The sequence below is a fragment of the Aptenodytes patagonicus genome, chromosome 2 (assembly GCF_965638725.1).
Source record: "Aptenodytes patagonicus chromosome 2, bAptPat1.pri.cur, whole genome shotgun sequence".
Lineage (NCBI taxonomy): Eukaryota > Metazoa > Chordata > Aves > Sphenisciformes > Spheniscidae > Aptenodytes > Aptenodytes patagonicus.
The window spans coordinates 141,525,036-141,547,514 of NC_134950.1; the positions used below are offsets into that span (position 1 = coordinate 141,525,036).

At 35.6% G+C, this 22,479-nt stretch overlaps 1 protein-coding gene across 1 annotated transcript in view; it reads right to left on the minus strand.

The window, feature by feature from the left end:
- Positions 1-22,479, minus strand: part of PHF14 (PHD finger protein 14) — a 169,981-nt gene that overhangs the window by 52,743 nt on the left and 94,759 nt on the right. Inside the window, 1 exon segment of the mRNA XM_076331424.1 lies at positions 2,041-2,158. Coding sequence (XP_076187539.1) covers positions 2,041-2,158 — 118 coding nt within the window.

Below are 22,479 nucleotides of genomic sequence, written 5' to 3' on the forward strand. Positions count from 1 at the left end.
AGCTCTAAGTACACATTTGAGAGACTACCCCTTCTCGTGAAAAAGCCTTTATCATATCAGCTTCTCCTGGCTGTGAAAAGCTGTGCAAAATCGTGGATATATAATACACAATCCTAAAGCCATACAGAGTATTGAATGTGAAAGTGATCAAGTACATAAACAAAGCCCTAATCCTTCAAATAATATGTTCACATTAAGGAAGGTCTGTAAGGAGTTTAACTCAACACCATGTTGTTTGAATTTGTTGTGCAGTATAGAATAAAACAAAAAAAAGCTACATAAAAAAACTTTTTAAAACAGAGAGAGCAATATACCTTTTTCAGAGAAATTTCTCTGCACAGCTCTGTGGAAAAGCTATGGGAAAGTGACTAAGCAAAACCACAAGGAGTCCCCATAAGACAATTTTTCAGTATCTTTCATATTCGTTACATTTTCACTCACATACAATTCAAATTGCCTGTGCTTGAAAGTGCAAAAGACTTTATTTCAATTTACTCATCAAAAATCTCTATGAATGAAAAAGAAAATTAGACACAATAACAAGCTTTTTTTAAAATTTCTAATAATCACTAAGAAAACACTATATATATCATCATTCTAATGATAAACTTTGTTTACTCTTCAGAACTTTGTATTTTTCCACACTCACCTTAAAACTAACACACGCCCTGCGCTAAGTGAAGTCAATCATACTTAACTTACATGATAAAGTGTTTTTAGAATTACATTTGGTACATAGTGTGCTAATCTCCCGGAAAACACATTTAGAAATTACAAACCCTGGGTTTTTAGTTTACTCAGAAGAAGCCAAGAAAACAGGAGATGGAAGATTTTAACTAACGTTATCAAGAACCCCTTCTAGTTTAAGCAGGTGACAGAAATTCGATAACAATTTTAATTCACCCTTGGAACATCCGTTGCATGTAAGCGGCATTCAAGAAAGATTGCTTGATGTCCAAACTGTAGCGGACAGCTAATTTCTGATGTCTGTCTTCATATCTCCTTACAGAAGAACAATTTGATTAACCCCCTGGGGTGAAACTGAATACCATATTTTTCCAGTTGGAAAGGGACACTACCAAGCCAAAACATTATACTGCTCTCTGAACATTTTGTATCTTCCATTCTTAAGAGTAACATCATGAAAGAGTTTAAGTATCCAAGTATGCTAACAGGTAACTTATGACAACATCTCTGCATAGCTGTGTCCCTGTGTATCCAAATACTGAGTCACTTCCCTACCAGTTAAAAAATTCTGCGAAATACAAAGGAAGTGGCAGAATAGCCTGTAAAATTTTAAAGACTTTTAGAATGCTCTGTTATTTTAACACTGAGGTATCAGATGCATTTATAAATCCAATTTTGAAAATCAATTGGAAAGTGTCTCTTCAGAGGTTATGGTGATGATAGAAAAGAATGCTAGTACTGAAGAAGCTTCTGTGCAGACAAAGAATCAAAATCTGTATTTTTTGAAAAGTTGGTACTACAGAAGCATACTATTACTGTCAATATTATTAAAGAGAGCTAATCCATGTCAAAAATTTAGTTCTAGTTTTAAAATGTTGTATTTGATCAAGGCATACCAATCAATATAAAGTATTAACAACCTTCATACGATTTTCCAGTGAAAAAAAACAGGCTTAGTAATTCCAATCATCTTCGTTTATTTAGAAAAACATGTATTTTCTATCTCTGTCCTTAGAGGTTTGTATTCTGTATTACTCCTGTAATACTCTCATTTGTCAATAATGTTATCGATCCTGATACAGTATCCATACTCACTCCTTTCTCAGGAAGAACATAATGTGAAAAGAAGGCATTTAACTGGGATAATAAAATTCTCTTTATTAAGAATATTTCCATTTTGCATACATTCTGGTTTTTCCCTGTTTTACAGAGAATCTGAAATCATTATTTTATGACCTTCTACTGTTTTTCAGAGCAGATCTATTTATAGCATTTCAACAAAAAACTTCAGAAGCTAAGTAAGACTGCTAAAACCAGAATACTTCAACTATTTCACAGGATGAACTAACTTACTTTGGAAGATGTAGAGTCACATTCCTGACAAATCCATCCGTAGCCAGTCTGTTTAGGAGACTTTTTCAAGGGAGGGTCTAGACAGCCAAAATGGTAGCAAAGCCTGCATTCATCACACCTGCAACAGAAAAAAAAAAAAAAAAATAAATGGTACTTCTATACTATTTATAGATTGAGCTTCCCTGAGATTCTCAGCACAAGATTTCCTGATCCATTATGATAATACAGAAAATCTATTTTGTATAAGGGACATTTTCAAACACAATCGCTTCAAGTAGGTTCTGCCTAATTTGGAATATTCTGATGCAGACTCTCATACATCACCTTTGTCTACAACTTATATAAATGACATTATTTCAGACACTTGCAAATTAAAGAAAAAAATGTATAACCAGCTCAATATTTTAGCTACTTCAATGTCTTTCATTGCCATTTATTTTCAGAAATTTGTGATTTTTTTAGACAGTGACAATATTGATTTTTCATAATTTTAAGACACTATTTTACACATCTACATCTACTTTTTCAAGGAAAACTCTGTGAAATGTTTGCTCACATACTCAACAACTCAAGTATAATTTACAGCTATGAATTTTATTTTTTACACCAGGACTATGTGGCTCATAAATAAATACGCAAAATATTTTCTGATTCGCTTTGAATTTTCTGGAAAGGGGTATTAATTTAAACAGATTTCACTGTGATCTTTCACTTATAAAACTGCCCTATGTACACACAACAATTTTATGTTCTTTTTTAATAAACCTTTCATTATTGTTTTGTACTATGCATGGTCCACATAAAAAGCTCAAAACATATAGCACAGCTATTGCTCACCCATTCTTAATGTACCAGCATTGAAGAAATGCTACGATGTAACAAGTGCTTCATGAAAGGATTTTTAAATCAGTACTATAATATGCTTAAAACGAGAAAAAGATTTTAAAAGCAAATAATATTTTCAAATATCCTACTGAACTTCACTTTATTTGCATAACCCCCTGTATTCTTTCATGTGAAAATGAAAGCTTTTATCAAATTTACTTTGCAATATTCTCTTCATTAAATGCCCTTAAACTCTGAATTAAAGCCAATATAAATGATCTAAAAATAGGAAATAGAGTAAATGTTTAAAAGTCAAATTTTCTAGGAAATCCCCTACACTTTCTCTGCTTCCCTGGCCACTCATTTTCTCCTCTACAAAACAGGCAAAGACAAAAATCTCCAAAAATTGCAATAATAGCATGGCACAGGCATCATCAGATCAAAGACAGAGGGATATAATTTATCAACAGAACACACAGTGCATCACAGAAAGAGGATTCAACTAACAGAATATACTGCTGTATTAACAGAAGAAAATGTTCATGTGACTTTTCTCCAGGGATTAGTCTCCAAATAAAAAGAAGTAACCATTTTCTGATTATGATTGTTTAACCTAAGTAAATACTTTTTTTCCTTGCTGTCAAGGCTGTGCTTGCTAGGGAAACCTTCTGGTTTTAGCAGTTATATCTAAGACATCAGCACTTGTAAGGGTATTGCATGTACTGTCTTCTGCTAAGTAGAAATTAAAGCAATAATCTACCTATCCACAGTACGCACAACTGGACTGACAAGGTTTTGGTATTTTTAAAAAATGGGATATACCATATTACAATCTGTATCCTTAGGATTGTTTAGTAAGAACTCAATCTAATTCCAGGACAAAGGAAACACTTCAAAAAGGAAACCATTCTCAGTTTTTAATGACGCAAGAGTTCTAATGTAGAAATATATTACTTACAATCAGGAATCCATGCAGTTTTATTTCTTGTGAAAGGCATATTAAAATAATAAAAAGGTTGAGAGTGGGAGATGAGATAGGTTACACTCCTACACCCCAACAGCATATGTGACCTTCAGCAAGAGATTAAGCCTCCTTTGAGCCTCAATGTTCTCATCTGTAAAGGAATATATTTTTACTAACCTATTTCTGTATCTAGAATCTTATTCACGTAAGTGCTTGCATTTGAGCAGTGCTTATCAGAACTCCCTTCTTGTAAACTGTTTGGGATCCTCTAAGTAACACAAAATAAAGCATCATGCTATTTCTGAGTGATTTAGTGTATTTTCAGAGCTTAATCCTAAAATCTACATCTGACTTCAAACAGTATTAATTCAGATCTTTTCTGAAGTGATTTTCTATAAACACAAGTGTCTATACGTTCACAAGAAAATGTTTTGCCTTTAAAATTACGCTTTGCCACCTCTCCTTACATCTTTTCCATTTTGTATCTAGAATGTGGTATTTCCTGACCGCACCTTCAGCCACATTTCAAGGTACGCTGAGGGAATTAGCAAGGCTGGGTTGAAATAACCAGAACATTATGAAATTAAATACAGATCTGGAGGCACCATTCTAAAGCTGAATGTTTTTAATATTTATTGTCATTAATTTTTATCCCTTCAAAGCTGTTTAGTTTGGCAGAAGAAAAATTGCATTTTCCTAGAATGAGTTAAAAAATATCTATGTGAAAGTTTTCAGATACTAATAGCTTCCATCTGCATCTGCACAGCTAAGAAAATGCAAATAACAAAAGCGTATTTTCATGTATCAAAACATAAAAAGTTGCATGGTGATAAAAATGAAACTATACCAAATACTTCTAAACACTTCCTTCATATTGCTTTTTATTGGAATACAAATTCTGTATTGTGGAACACAAATCCACTGCTTCTGAAGTTCCCAGAGCATGATGCTGGGAAAATGGATGAATATACACTGTACCTTGGTTAAAGACGATGCCCAGTGTCTGGCAACTCTCTCGTCTGCTGAGACTGACTTGGGACAAAATGTGAAGCTTACACACATCCCAGTACAGAAAACAAAATTGGCATTCTTAATTCCTTATTGCGAAAGAAAACCTTATACCTAGGTTAAAATGGCACTAGTAAAATGAGATTAAGCCCTCAAGTGTATACTATTACTTGTGTTCTTTTGTGTAGCAACATAAAATGATAGAAAATCCACTGTCGGATTCAGAAAATAAGAAAGCGACACAAATAAGGAGTACTTTCAAATCATTTAGAGAACGAAATTGTGGGGTCACAAAAGGGGTCACGCTGACAGTCTCGCAGCCTTTCAGTAAATGCACTCACATATCAATCACAATACAGACATTTACAGAGCAAAGGAGCCACACTGCACTGTCATTTACAAATATCATCCACTTCCATCCTCAAGATGGCTTAATAGTACAAGTTAAACTATGGGGCTGGGGGGTGGAAAGGGAAAGAAACCACCTCCTCCATTTTAAAGGTTCAGTTAAAATTTTTACCCTTGTGGATTCAAGGTCACATCTTCAAAACAGTCCTTAAACTGGCAAATATTTTATCTTGCTATTATTTGTGGATAAGTTTTTTTATGGTTAAGTACATGATTTACAAATGCAATTAAGTGCACGGCCATCTTCGATGGCCTGGCTAGCAGCTGTACCGAAAACTTTGTGAAAATAAAAACAGAGCTCCACACAAAGATAAGCTAACCTAACCTAACCTCCTAAATTACCTCTAACTGACAGGTAATTGCTTACTATCAATGTTTTAACAAGCCTGAAATTACTTTATGCATCAAAATTAGAAATCACTGTGTTCCTCATTCCAGCAATTAATGAGGATATATATATGCCCACTATATACGGAGAAAATGGGGTGTGAAGAAGAAAGGTGAATTCTGAAGGAGTTAGGTTAATAAATCAAAAAATAGTAAAAGAAAACATTTTTCACTTATTAAAATATAGAATGCAGGTCAGCTACATCTTCACAGCAAGAAAGCTTGATTAGGCATTTCCGTACCTGAAATACATCTGCTTTGTTCTTTAATAAAGTGATCTCCATCTGCTCATGCCCTTGGATTGTTTTTATTAGTTTTTTAGCAGTACAGCTGGCTGTGCTCAAGCCCTACATAACTCTGCATTTTCCTGTTCATAATTAACTAATTATGCTCTAATCAATAGTGTAGATACTGATTTTACAATGTAAATGAGATAAATGAGATAATGGCTGGGGTCAACCTCATTTTATTTACAAAGCCCAGCACACACATCCAATTTCATTACCTTGCATCTACCTGCACAGGAGGGAGTCTTATCAGTTGGCCTGCAGAAGTCTTCCTGTGAGCACTGGGGAAAAAGACCTGTGCTTTTACAGAGGAACAGTGAATGCAAAACCTGCCCATCACTGGCACATTTGTAAGTCACTGGTTAATATCATTGAAAACCACAAAGAGCTGATTCAGCCAGAGTGAAGAAACCTATTTTGCATTCACAAGCCGGCATCACCGATCTATAGCTGTAAAAGTAATTACCTACATGTCCCTGAAACACCACATTAATAAGCTAATCTTTAAATACAACTTTCCAAATATGCTTCAAAGACTACAGAAAATCTCTCACTTATGTACACATCATTGCACATCATCTGCAGTGTCATGCCAAAAAGTACCATGTTGAACAAAATACAAAATTGCAAAATACATACATTACTCCCTACTCATCACAACAGCTTAGAAAGATTTACTTTAATGGCAAAAAGACATAAGACTTTGATACAGTATTGACAAGCCATCATCACCACTCAAACTTGTCATATAAGCCTTACTCCAGCAAACTCAGAAGTAATTAGAACAAAATTAGAAGTAAACTAATCCAGAATTTTTAAACTCTCAGAGAATGGCAGAGACATGGGTGTGCATTCACTCACCCATTAGCCAGGGGCGATGCAACAGGGTGGCTATTCCAGCACCTGTGTGGATTTGAATTTAACTATTGATATGCATCTTCCCTTGTTCTGGACCCCATTCTGACTAAAGGCTCTTAACCCCTGAGGAACTGATGCTTCTTCTCAGTACTGCTCTCTCTCTCCCCTTTAATCCCTCAGTGTCCAACTGCTGGGCCCCTCTGAAACTGCAAACAGGTAGAGACATACACAAGTGGGTTCACTGTAGGTTGCAGCACATTCTTGGGTTCAGATGAACAACTTAAAACTAGCTATGACAGTTTAAGACACTGTCATAATTTTGTTTCTTGTTAGTGGCTATATGATAGATCCGATGGAAAGGAGCACGTAGGCATTCCCCCAAAAAGAGGGTAAGCTGATGTAACTCAAGTGAATTCAAACCGTAGAACCCAAGATGACTGACTTTGGACTGGAGCAGGTGAGGAGTGCTCCTGTGATACCTTAACTGCAACCAGACCATGGAAGTGATAAATTCTGGTTGATAGGAATGAATACTATAGGATAGGTTGTAACAGCAACTCTTACATGTAATGTCAAAGGCGGCACTTTCCTGTCCCCTTATTTAAAGAATAACATTAATTAAAGATCTCATGGTGAAATAACTGTATAATCGCATATTTACTGCATTGTTATTAATGCTGTCCAAAAAGTACATTTATTCTACTTACTGAGGGAGGACCCAAAACAATAGTACTTTTTCATTATAGAATACGTGGCAAACATTCTTCTTTTGAACTTTCTCTTCTGACATCTCTTGAAACAAAGTGAAGATAAGTGAAGATAAGTCTTCATATCTTACCCTGCCATTCTATACCAAAACTCTTCAATTCAGCCTCATGGACTCCAGCAGAAATTGTTTTCATTTTGCTGTGATATGTCATAGGCCAAGCACGAAACAGAAGCAATACAGTGCTGTATTTAGTCTCTAATTTAAAATATAAGGTCTAGATCCTTAGCAAATCTTTTGGTTTTAGGCAGAATATTGTCAAAAGAGAAAACCGTATTAAGTATAAAATGGAAAAAGCTGTTTTTCCTCTTCCTGATTTCTGCACTTCTGCCCTTGCCTACAAGCAGCTTATCAGCTAAAAACGGATGGTCAAGTAATTTTGCAGTTTCTGGTCTATAGAACAGTTTTATGACATTACCAGCACCAGGATAATTTAAAAGTCTTCTCACATAGGCCAGCCAACCTTTAGGTGACTTCAGCATCAGGAGTGTGACAGATTCCAGCACGTGAAGGCACATGCATACAATACTGACTATAAACCAGGATACAGCCCTATTATGTAGCCTCTTCAAACACAGGTACTGGCTATCCTGAAAGGCTCTCTATCTCCAAAGATGCTCACAATTCAGCCAGATAGAACTCTGAGGAACTTGATCTAATTTCAAAGTTAGATCTAACTTTGCAGTCATTCCTGCTTTGAGTGAGCGGCTGGAACAGATGTCCTTCAGAGGTTCCTTCCAACCTAAATCTTTCTGGATTCTAATATTTTCATAATTTTGATTTAAAGTAAATGAAATACTTTTTCTGGGAAGGATAATGCTTATGGTATTACAGAAAGTAATTAAAAGCCACATTCAAATTTCTATTATGCCAGGTACAACGCAAGCATGCAAAAGGAAGTCCCTGACTTCCACAGTTTATAAAGTTAGATGAGCCAGTAGACTCTTCTGTTATGCCTGGAAGAGAGAGGGGCATGGCTATTGCTGAACGGTGAGAGAATATACCAGATGCAGGATGGTCATTACATTCTGGTTTCTCTATCTACCTACCACTGATGAAGACAGTGTACGGGCAAGATGGACACATGGCCTGACAGAGCAGGACAAGCTTTCTGATCATCAGCTAATAGTAGTTTCAGGATAAAGTACCTATATGGTTTTAGATGTGGGAAACTGTAAATCTGTAACTTACTCAAATTTCTATCCAAACTCAAGGGCATTAATAAAATTACCATTTTTTCTCTTTAGTGTACAATAATCCCGTGGAGAAACCTTCATTCACTTAGAGGATCTCTGCTACACTTTTCAGCATCTGCTACATGAAGTAAGTTTTTAAAAAATCATGTATTTAACACTATTTATAACACATAACAGCATGAACTGCTATGGTTTTGACCTTTAGGAAGTTCTACTTTAAAGCAAAAAAAGGTAAACAAAACATTCTACCTATAAATTCAAAAGGAAAAAAACATTTTATGCAGCTTCTATTCCCATCTCCCCCAGATGCTTATCATCATGTAACCTGAACATCAACTACTTCACTTTAACAGAACCGACAGTGTCGATCATTGATACCACAAATGAGCAAAAGAAAATAAGCATTCACCTGGCAGACATTTGTGTAGCTAAATTTATTATGCTAAACCCAAAACTGCCACCTCTCCTACTTGATTTTATTCATGCTGCTTAATAGTAAAACAAACAAACAACGCCCCAAACCCAAAAACTTAACACTGATTATTTATGGGTAAGGAAGAATCTGAATTGGCTATTGTCATGTTACATTTCTATGTAAACCAGATTTTTTCTGAATTGTCCACAATTCATCTCTTTCACAAAATTTAGTTTGCATGTACACAATGAATTATAGGAACACTATAAAGAAACTTTATTTACTATACCTGTACCTGAACAGCTTCCTTTCAGCAAGACTTAAGTGTTCACTTCTCTCTCTCTCTCATAGTACTTCAAAACTATAAAACACATGGCTTTGATAAATTACTTTGCAAAATTCATTAAGGGCCCAGATATACAAGGGGAATATATTTATGTAAACACTATGTCAGACGTGTTTGGTTTTGTTAATATTATACAGCTACTGTATAGAACTTATATTTACAGTATTTTTAAGTTTAAATTAAGTATTTCTGTGAAAACAATGCCTCCAAGACATGTATTAAGATAATGCTACACAAATTACAGCTCCCCAAAAAGTCCAAAATATTTTCTTTCTTAGGAAAGACCAGAAATTCTGAAAGAACCATGACAGCCCTCCTTGACAAACTGAAGAGTGTAAAATTTAAGAAAGCTATTAGCAAATGCTGCATTAGTTTTTCTGAAGTACATTCTAGTTGTAATACATGATTGCATCTAGAGTGCCTTTCTCACGTATTCAGACTAATATACTCAGCTATACTGAACAGTGTATTGTTTGTGAACTACTAGAGAAGTCCACTACAGATTTGAATATTGCCATCAAACTTCTTTCAAAAAGTGAAATATTGAGTGTTTAGATGTCATTTTCCAGAGTAAGAGGCAAGAGACATAATGAATCATATGAAAGAGAGAGACGGAGAATAAAAACTAATCTAATACCTAATGTCAAAAGAAAATGCCAAGGAAGGAACAAAACCCTACATAGAAGCTGTACTGGGGCACAAACATACAAAAACCAGCAGATCACCTTAGGGTATCAAGCATGCCCAAGGGAGTATCAACAATACTCAAACAGTTTTTAACACACATTAGTCTGTCCTTAAAAGCCTCCAATAGCAGACATTTGTCAACTTCTCTAACAAACTTCTCTACTGCAATTATTCTTGTTAGACAAAAACCTTTCTATTGCCAAATCATCTTGCTACAACTTCAGACTTATTTTTAGTCTGACCAGATTTGAAGAACAACTTTTTTTTTTGCCTTCTTTGCAGCAACTTCTCTCTTCATCGTCTTTGTATTAATTTAGGCTGTTTGAAGACAGATTCCCCAATCTTCTCTAAATTGAAGAAATCCAACTATTTTAAGCTTTTTTATTCATTTATGTCTCCTGTAGTCTTGTTACCATTCAATTCAGTTTGCTTTGGACTTTCTCTACATGTTTCTTGCCAAAGTGGACAGAATATGCCAGCTAAGGCTTTTCCAAGGCTGAGATACCAGTCTTCTGAATATTCAGGAGGCATACTTTCATGTGTTAAATGTAACACCTCTCTTTGCACATCTCAGGTATGATCAGTTTGATTCATGATCAGTTTGTGATCCAGAGTTCCCCATACCTTCTTTTTTGAAGACACACCTCCCAACCAGTTACTCTTCGTATCATAATCATGAACTAAACAGTGATTTGCTTTTTCCTTTACTGCACCGCATGCTTTTTCTGGGTGCTTTCTCAAAATTTCATTTTTAATTCTAACCCTGTAATCCCTTACATCATACTGACATCACCTGCAGATACGGTTCCTTGCCTTCTAAAATTGGTCTTTGTCAGCACTTCCTCTATAATTAAATAGCTCTGTTTTCACAAACTCTTTATTCCAGCACCTAACACGCTAAAGCAAAAATTAACAAAAATATAATAATACCCAATCCAGGATAGTCCTGAGTGGAACCCAGTGAGTGGAATATTGTTTGACAGTGAGTCCATGGTAACTAGTCTGCTTTTCTAATCAGCTACATATTTTATTGTAGCTTAATTAACAGAAAAGTTCTCTAGCTTATTTAACAGAATGTCACACACAAAAGTATTTTAAAAGTCTTACTAAAGCCAAGATATGCTACATTTATCATTCTCTCCTACTCATTATACCTATACTGTCAGTTTAATAACTGATCGTAAATCATAGTAAACATTACTTACTTTTTTTCCCCCCTAAACTCAACATGACATACAGGCAAACACCTTCTCCCCCCCCCCCCCGCCCCCGTTAGCACAGCGTTTGGATATAACTTTTTACTGTACTTCAAAATTCTGGACAAGTGGTAACTAAACTTGGTCATTTCTTCCTAAAATGGATTCCTTGACTCCTACAGATCAAATTCATGCATTAATGTCTATTTCCTAGTGCAAATTTCTTTACTTTAAAGGTGTCTTTGTGTGCCTTGCCAATACAGAATTGTAAGCATTCCTGATAGTTCAGACAAAAATCTTACTCTGGTATCATCCCACCCCCTTTTTAAAACAAAACGACGTGTTAGACATCAGGTTAATTTTATTTAATATAATATCCAAACATGAAATGCCCTGGTAAGATATGACTTGTAGATAAGTATACACAAATTTGTATATTTCTCCTATACTTATTACAGCATTTAATTTCTTTAAGTTTAAAAAATATTTTCAAATGGAAATGTGCCTTGATAGATGACAAAAACCACCATATCTCAAGAAATTCAAAGATATATATGCCATAAAGTTACAAGTGTGATTGCATTTGAGCAAAATTTTTCCGAGCAAGTTCAAGATGAAAACGATGAAGATGTCAACACACTGCTACTGTAGATTTAAGAACTGGACCGGTACCATTTGTAGATCAAAATACTATGTCTGCATCTACCAGGATATATATGGACGAAGACGAAGATCTCAGCTGTCATGCTGTGTGATCAGTTCTTCATTCCTTCCCCAACTTACATAACAATTTCATATTTGTATTGTGAGGAGATAAGCTTGTCCTGAACACTGCCAGAGAAGTAAGCCAAATAAAACAGATGTCTGCATATACTCAATTTTTTCTTTTTCTTAAAAATTTTTCAGAAAGCAATATAGGTATAGTTCTATTCACTCGAGTGTCTGAAGTCAGAAACAATTAGTTCATACTAATAAGCATAAAATCAATTTTTTCATGGCAAATCTATTCCTTCAGAATAGTAAGTCTCAAGTGTTTTACAGGTCTCATTATCACTGAACATTTTTTTTTTTTTTTTAGGAAACAATCCTTTTTACAGTAAGGTCTATGTACAACACGGTGTTCTATATAGAAATGTTCTTATTAAACTGCATATAAGTAGAGCGGCAGGTAGATGGCAAACCGTCATTCGGTATCACCATAGAGGAACACACAGTATTTAAGTCCCACAGGCTTCTGTCACTCTTCAATGAATCCAAGCATTGTATAACATCATTTGCCAACGAAGCAAAGGGAAAGAGACATTACTTAATAGGACAATTCTGACAAGACATTTATCCAGGATTTTTCAACAATGCACATAGGAAATGTTCCTGATTAGTGCAAAAAAAATGCAGGCAAATTAACTACCTTGTCAGTCCAAATAACAAACCAATCAATTACATTCTATCCAAGCCTGACAAGCAAACTCAACTTTTTGTCATAATAAGCTTATAGTAGAGACAAGGTAGCTGTTCTCCTTTACTTTAGGTACTCTATTGAGAGCTTTATCCACATTTAAAAATCATATTATAAAAGGTTTCCACGATTGCCTCCGAGGATGAGTTGTGGCAGAGTTGTGTCTCATGAAGGGTATCTACACAGTAAAGTGATAAGAAAAAAATATTAACATTGAAAGATCATAGCAGCTCTGCTCTGTCTTATGAAACATTTTAACATCACACTAAATTCAAGCAATGTGTATGCTCAGATCCAAATCGTTTAAGACACTCATACCAAACTTCCAAGAGTCTCTAAGTGTCAAAACATTAAACTAAGTATAGCATCCTTTTAACTTTTTCTCAATGCAGCTCAAAGAACAAAGGCAGTCCACCATAAGACAGAGAAGATAATTTTCATTTTTTTTTTTTTTTTTAAATCATAAAAGCAACAATTTAATACAAGTAGCCTTGATTGTGAAGCTAGGATTTTCCTCAGATTTGAGACACACACAAATGCAGCTATGGGATTGACTACATGACAAGCACAAACAACATGAGTACTGTGTTACAACCTTAAAAAATGCTTGATTTATAGAATAGTATTTGAAAGAAAGTAAGTCGTAGGATTTAGGAAGCATTAAGTAAGAGACGGTTTCTTTCATAAGGCAATGTAATAATTCAGTACATAGAAAGCTTTAGTCACTTCTGAAACAATGTCTTTGAGGCAATACTTCAAAAGTCTTCACAGCTTTTTTTCCCTACTTGTACTTCCTGTCTTTTGACACTCTCATGACATACATACATTTCAAGGATGCTTTTTTTTAAAAAATAAATACAATTTTAAAGTGCTGATTATCTACATTTAAACTCTAAAACTACTTGCAATACAGCAAATTAATGTAACTGATAGCATTGTGAGATTTTAAGTAGAAGAAAATCCATGTTGTCTTTAAGCTGTGCTGGCATACCAAATACACATCAGTTTTCAAAGACAGACCTATATAAAGTCTCCACTGCATTTGTTTTGTTTTCCACTTTGAAATGAATTAGTAGAATTGTAAATAAAAAGGAATTCTAAACTGCTGTCATACTTTCATAAAATAAAAAATAACAATTTGATGAACAGGAGCCACAGTGTCGCCGCATGTTCCAACAACAGTTCTTTGCAAACTAATTTTAATTTTGAGTCTAAGGATTTTGAATCTAAGAATTAGAAGGAGAGCAAGGAAGTAGCATATGTAAATCCATTTCAATTCTCACTTCATCTCTTACTCGGGACGTGACTAGAATTTTAAATCACGTGTCCTGAACTGCAATACTACAGTCCAATTTTGAACTTTTTAAGGAAACTGAAGAAAAGCTGAGCTGTAAAATAGAAATGCTTTTAACAGTCATCTTATTACAATCCCCTTCCCTTAGTGAGTGCAACTGGTTTTGTTCTGATCACCTCAGAGTGGGTGAGGTTGACATGGGTGCACATTCAAGTGCAGAAACATGAAGGGTAGCATCAGCAAACAATTCGAGATAAGCTCAAGGTCTTTGTGCCACCTCTATCCTCTCAGCAACAGTATGAGTAGCTGCAACTGTACCATCAGAGTCAGGTCATCAGAATATGACGGGCCATGCCCTATCTGGGCTAGCAAGGTTTGGACATGAACACAGCGATCCATACTTTTAATACAAGTTTTTATTTCTGTTTCTCAGAATGTGTGTATACACATATATACACACATATATATAAGTATGTATATGTACTCATATGTATGTATATGTAGTTATAATTGTACCTATAGAGAAATAAATTTGTATTTATAAAATATTTTATATAAAAATACATTCATGTAAACATACGCTTTTATATATGAAACAAACTTCATAGTTGAACTAATAAAATAGTTAAATTTTAACAATAAGCTCACTAATCAAAGTAATAAAAGACAAACAAGGCTCACGGAGGAAACTTGTAATTACAGAGCAAAGCCAAGATCCTAATTTTTTGTAGTACTTTAGGTAGGGCTGTAATAACACAGCCATGAAGTAGGAAGTGTAAGTAACCTATACCTGCACTAGTGATTCCTGTAATATTTCTTTGTATTGCATTTTTATTGATAACAACATTATCAAGACATTTTAAAGAATATTATAGTATTTACTGATACATTAAAGGGAATTTACTTTTTAAATGGCTGGACAATTTTTCCATTTCTACTGTTTTTAAAATTTGACTTGACATCACTTATTTTACATGATTTAGGGTTATCTTCATCCCTCTCACCTCCGAAGTATTATTTAGTTAAGGAATCACTGCTGACTGTTTAAACAGTTCTAACCAGCAACAGATTGGTAAAAGACAAAGGAATATAAATTGATAAATACAATAGCTTTTCTTAAGCTCGTAACCCACAAACTCGTCTGATAACTGACGACTGATTTTGGAGAACTACTTACTAAAAATTTTTCCTGGGACCTCCCACATTGATGACATTTCTTCTGTTCTATTCCCTGCTTTTGCTTTTCTCCCACCCCTACATACCATTTCCCAACCCTCCCTCATCCAAAGAGCTGCTCCCATTCCTATACATGCTTAACAACCTCCTGGCACTTACTCAAATGTGGTGAAATGCACTATAGAGGTTTTACACTGAACTGAGGCACCTATACATCCACTCTAATTTCTACCGACTGCAGTACCCAGAGCTGCCTGCGATATCTGAACTTGCATTTTCAGCCTTAGCTGGGAAAAGGATTTACTGAACACAAAAATCTGAAATAAGGACAGTGAGCAAAACTGAACAGCTTTCCTTTCTCACCAGTAGACGGAAAAAGTATCAGACAGAAAAAAGCATCACAGGTAATGCCGTAATAGATGCTTTCAACAGGGAGGTTCTCAATTGCATATTTGGTCCTTTAGAAGAGTTGCTCTCTCCCAGCTCTCCTTCATTCCAGGACAAAAATAACTATGAAAGCACTTTCCTTCAAGTTTTCGCACAAAGGGAGAGAAACACATCAACCTCTCTCACTCTCCTCCCTAACCACACATGGCTGTAATCTGCTTCCTCAGTTAAGTAAATACTATGTAATAGGGGGGGTCTATGAATATGTGCAAATTTCCTTTTCAAAGGAATTTACAGGACAAGAAACCCCACAAATTATTTCCGTACATTCTACTGGGATTGCCAAAGGCCCTCTTCATTTGTGTAACAGTTACTGAAAAGTGCAAATTACAGACAAATGTAATGCTTATGTTAGTAGGTTTGATCCTTGTTCTTTTTTAGCCATTTTAATACTTGCTTTCATTGGGTTAAATACCTGTTGTGAAACAATGGTTTTGGCTGTTAACTGGGCACAAGTAAAATACATTTGCAACCATAATGTAAGCTCAGTTTATCTTCAAAGGTCTGAAGGTAGGAAACTGCTTCAGCATACCTTATCAATTCTGAAACATTAGGACTCTCTCACCAGCTAACTCTGTCAAGCCTAAAGAGGTATTTGGGAAAAACTTTAATGAGGTAAGATGGTAATGAAAGAGAGGGAAAATAGAGCTATTTAATTATAGAGGAAGTGCTGACAAAGACCAATTTTAGAAGGCAAGGAACCGTATCTGCAGTAAACACCGAACCATCTGAAGGTGATATAAGTAATACGCATTTTTAAAATTCAGGCTGCTCCAAGTACACCTCTTCATCCCAGGAATTAATGTGTACCCACAACTCCATTAAGTGGATGAGAGTTACAGTGCTTTTTAGTGAAAAAAAAACAGATCCCCAAAACAATGATGAGCAATGTGTCTTCTAGACACTGTTAATTACTTCAATTCTTCTCAGTATTGATCAAGTTATAAATATTAATAAATGCTTCCCAAATGATTATAGATTTCTATTTGCTAATATACACACTGATTAGTCTGTAAAAAAGTTATCTGCAGAACAAAACATCATAGCATCTGAGGTACCACTGGAATAGAAAAGCTTTGCTTCATTCTGGTAACTGGCACACTGGAGCATAAATACCGACATTCAGAGCTTATCACTGCATAAACGTGTTGACTGAGGTAAACAAGTAGGACCAACAGCAGTCCTGATTTACAGAATTCTGTTCTCCAAGTACTACTATGCCCACTTCAAACGAAGAACATATTTTCAAACTATTTCAAAGCCTAGAAGAAATGACGTATCCTATACAAAAGATTAAATAAAATATCGGTATCACATATGTGAAATGGTTTCATTCAGTAATAAAAGTGTCATTTTCCTTCATTCTGCACTGTCTTTGTGAATACAAGCTTCTGAGAACCCATGAAAAAAATTTCAGTCAATACACTCAATACTCTACGTGAAACCCAGCTTTCTCTTTTAAGAGACTGCATTTACAGACCTTGTCACAAGAAGGTCCTTGATGTTATCGAAGCAATTTCAAGATACTTTAATTATTGGCAAAACTCAGTAACCTGACAAGAGAAATGTGGGCCAGGAAGACTTCAGTAACTTGAAAGGAAGGTTATTGACTGATGTAATTTCATTTGGATGTGACTGAATCCAATTGATCTGGTTTTTGCAATGCATATCTTCCCTCTGCAGCTGTCTCTATCTGATTCAGTGTGCAAGTGCAAGGAGTGACTATCCCCTTCCACTTAAAGCAAAATTCTTCCTTCTTCCTGCTATTATTTTGGATGAGCACACGAGGAGAGCATTTTCAAGTTTAATCTCTGTACTCACTGCAAGAAAAAATATACTCAACTGAATGCCAACCCATGAATCTTGTGTCTGCTAGCATATTCATTACGTAGTTAGAAAAACAGGTCATAGAACATATTTTTTTTTATTATTATTAATCATTATTATTATTAACCAAAATACTAAGTTAGGGCTTGTATAATACAAGGTCATATGACAGTACAAAACTAATTCTCAATCCCAACTGCATAATATCATATGATCTACACTGTAACAGACTGTACAAATTTTCAGTTGAGTACTTGTGTTCAAAAGAAAAAAAAGAGCATAACTTATAAACATGGCTATGATATGTATGAAATCGTATCTTCCCATACAAGTTTGGTTTACAACAGTTTTAACAGAAAAGAGGTGTACCAGTAGGAACTTCACAATTAAAGTTAAGTTTAAACAGCATAACTCTTAAGAGAAAAAAAAATGGTGGTATAGATGGGGAGTTAACAAAGCCTTGAGGGGAAATGAGTGGGCCATAGATCCTGTTCATGTAGGTTCCTGCACTGCTAAACATCAGACACCTTCTTTACATTTCATCAGAATTAAGGGGAACACAGACTGACACTGATGCGCACCTCAGACTCCGAGCGATTTAGATATATCAGTGTGTTCTTTAACAAAGACATTTTCTCCAAAATTCAGTACAACTTTTTCAACTGGAGACATTTTGCCTCTCATTCAGGAAGTGATCTTTTTCAGATACTTGGATAACTGAATATTGATGAATAATGTAATCATCATTATATGATAATGAAACTATATCTGAATCAGGATGTAGCAATAGATGCTGCCAGCAATATGTAGCTGGCAGGTCAACTTTTTTAAGATTACAAAATAGAATTTCATGAAGGTGTCTCAGTTTAATTAATGAATTACTAGCAACTGGAATATAAATTCTACATGTTAGGCCTAACTGCTGCCTGAAAAAACATGTTGCTTCAAAAAGAAGCCTTTTGTGGAGATTCAAAAAAGAAATCAAGCCTTCGGTTTTAATATAAAACAGAATTTTATATTTTAAAAATATTTTAATATACTAAACTGCTCTTTACTCTCCTGTTTAAATGACTAAGAGTCATCTTCCTTACCATACTGTGATGCAGGGCAAATTTATCAATGGAACATTAGTACAAATAAGCCAAATGTAATCATGTTACAAAGTCAGTAAGATAAAATACAACTAAAATTGACCTGAAACAGTGGAGCTCAGTAGCTTAATGCACCATCTCCAATATAATGCCTTTACCACATGCCTAGTTTTTCTCAGTTTGTATGCTGTCTTGGTTTTGAAAGCGAACAGATGGGAAGTCTTACTAAATGCATATCTATCCTGACAGCAAAGTTACATATTATGGTCAATTATTTCACCCAACAAGATGGATTTAACATGCAAAAATGTCAAAGCGACAAAAGAAAAGAGAGAAATACAATATAAGCACAGAAATTTAAAAAGCTATTTTATCTACAGAAGTACACACCAATTTAAGGACAGAATGTTTTAATTTTGAATTATGTGAAAGTTAGTCTTTTAAATCAAAACTTTGTACTTCTTAAACAGATTGAAATGTCATTTTCAAAATACTTTCGATCCCCTACATAAGTATACATATAATTTGAAAAGTAAAACTTTGCCTGACAAGAAAGCCATTTGGTATTTCCTCACACAGACAGTGGTTTATTTCACCCTTGTTTTTGTTTTTATTTCATGAAGGTGGAATGAAGTGAAACAAAAAATTAGGAAAACATTTTCACTGCAGAACTAAGTTGGCCTTTACTCACCCAGCCTTAGTCTTAGGCTGCCTGCGCACACAAAATATGCTTGACCAACTAAACATGACTAGCTGGCTTAGCGATAAAACTGTGAGCTTTCCTCTGATAACCTAACTAGCAATGAAAATGGAGCTAAAAATCAACTGACAGTCCTTCAGTGCCTTCCTAACTTTTTGTATCACAGAAGATGGTATGAGTTCTGCTGTAATTCAGCTTTGATGTCTGATCTATGTATTTCAAAGTTTTAAGAGTTTTGAGGCATCCATAGCGGCAGGAACAGTCAGGCTGCTCTGAAGCAGCATGCACCCCAGACATGCCCATAGAAACATTTGCGCAGAGAACCCACAATCCGACCCCCAGCATCAACCACTTTGTCTGCCTGATCCCAAAGCAGGTTAAAAAGGCTTCGGATTCTGTTGATGATAATAAACACAGAGTATCTTCCCAGCAAAATTCTCTCTTGCATAAACTGTGTGTAATTAAGACTTCATCTATCACTAAAGAAAGTCAACAGCATAAACTCAGTAAAAAGGTTTAGATTTTATATATTACACAATTTCCTGTTATTATAAGTACTGTCACTCACTGTACTGCAAGAACAGTGTACTCTTTCTTAAGTACTACATAAATACACTAACAAACCATTAATCTTTCAGGTAATAATAATACTTCAGATTTTATTATTTTGTTTATTTTTTTACAGAAAAATCAATGAAGTAATTTTTGTGGATTGGCTCTTTATTAGTGGGGAGAGACAACTTCTGGAAAGAAAATTTAAATTTCATTGCAGTGTTTAAGTTCTAACACTTGACAGTCACCATCAGGTAAGCCAACTGCCAAGCCACTGGACTGCATGGTTTTCATGCTGCTGTTAAAGAAAATGCAGGCCTAAGCCACTAAGTTAGCCATCAGTTATTGATGGTTTATTGATATCTGTGAAACATTTAGAACCTCCTCTGTGACTTCAATATGTTAAAATCGAAGCACGACTATCAGAGCACCACAAAACGAGCCAAAGTAGGAATTCTGGTTCCCCACTCAGCTGCTTTATCAAGCATGTGTCTAATAATAAGTGTGACCTGTCCCGCTGTAGGTAACAGGATTCATGTAACTATTTTAGTTTGCTCAGGCTAAAACACAGATTCAGGGCTAACAGATGGGTATTTTTTCTTTCTTTCTAAAGTAATTTCTTCTTCAAGACATTGATAGGGTTTTTTCCTCCCAAAACTCCCACCCCTAGAAACCTTAAAACTGTAACAGTTCTACCGTGAGCCATTCAAGTCTCTACAGCATCACGTGGAACCTCTTTACCAAACTGCTGTATATCATAGCCCAGGTCAAAATCTCAGTGATGCACTTGCTGCTTTGACTGAGAAACACAGAAATCAATTAAGATCAGGTTTTATTTATAGTTTAGCTTGAGAAGATTAATGGCACTACTGAAATTTTATTGCTTATTGGAACATTGTGTCCAGAGAACAAAGGGAGGTGTAAGTACAGTCTCTTATCTCTGTTACAGTTTAAAAATCACAGAAGAATTTACTACTTCATCACGAACGCTACAAAAAGCTGTATCATGGCTTTGGAAGAGGAAACCTTGGCTTGTCAAAGGAACTGCTAGGCAGAATCCTGCAGGTGGCTGTCATGAAAGGGAAGGTTATCAAGTGAGAGAGGGATGGTTTTTAAAAGAAAATTTACTCAGAGCTCGGGGAAACACATCATCCCATTGTACAGGAGATGAGGAAATCCAGCAGAAGGTCTGTTCGCTTAAGCAAGAAGCTTCTTACTCAACTAGATATGCAAAATGAGTGGTGGTAACACCTAAGAAATGGAAACAAGTACAAGTTACACAGGAGGAGTATTAAAAAGTTGCTTGAGCACTTAGTGACAAAATTCAGAAGGCAAAACCCCAGATGGACCCAATGAGAAACAGAAAACAGTTCTACAAGAATGTTAGCAGTTAAAGGAAGTTCAGAGAAAATACGGATTGGATTTCAACTGGTAACACAGAAGGGGCTGATGTACTTGATGCCTTTGTGCTCAAAGCCTCAGTCTGCACGGTGAAAACTTACTCTCAGACTTCTGTGCCTACCAGCGTGCCCTGGGAAAGAGGCGGACAGCCAACAGCAGCAAAGCAACAAGTCAGGGTCTACTCTGTCTGAATATATTCAAATCTATGGGGATTACCCAATCGTTCTGAAAGTGATGCTTGTTACTTCTGTTAGGCTCCTGTGTAAGATCTAAGAAACATCATGACAATCAAGGCAGGTCTCTGACAACTGAAAAATGCTAAGACAAGCCCATCTTAAAGAGTTAAGACATGCCCATTAAAAAAAGGTAGTAAGTAGGACGTAGGAAATCACAGGCTGGTCAGCCTCACCTCTGCCCTGGGAAAGATCAAGGAGCATGTCCTCCTGGGATCCATTTTCAAACGTGAAAGACAAGAAAGTAACCCAGAGCATGCAGCAAAGATTTAACAAGGGTAGATGAGTTAGTCATGTTTGAAATGACCATGATGAAATGATTGGCTGTGTGAAAGAGGGAAGAGCAGTGGTGGTAACATACCAAAGTGTATTCAGCACAAGGCTTTTCAGTCTCCTACAGCATTTTCCTTACCAAGTTAAGTACGAGGCTGGATGAATGGGTTGAAAGCCAGCTGGACTGCTGGACTCAAAGAGCAACAGACAATAGCTTGAGATCTAGATGATGTCCAATAACAAAGTACAACAGGGTGTGATTTTGGGGCTAATAGAGTTCATAAAAAAATCATCATAATGACATGGAATTCAGCCTCTGCAACTTTAAGAACGACATTAAGTTAGGAAGGGTGGCTGATGCATTGAACAGTAAAGCTTCAATCCAAAATCTGCTTGAGAAACTTGAGGACTAGACCAGCAGATAATCTTGGGCTTCATCAAGAAGTAGTATGAAATTTTGCAATGGAGGGGGGACAACTCCACGCATCAGTGCAGACTGAGAAGAAACTGGCTGAGTTGCTCTCGGCCCTGCTAAAAGGACATGGGGGTTGAAATGAGTATCAAACTCGGTACGATTCAATGAAAGCAGGACCAGCAAATCAACGGAGGTTAGTATTCCTCTCTACTCAGAGCTAATGAAACTGTA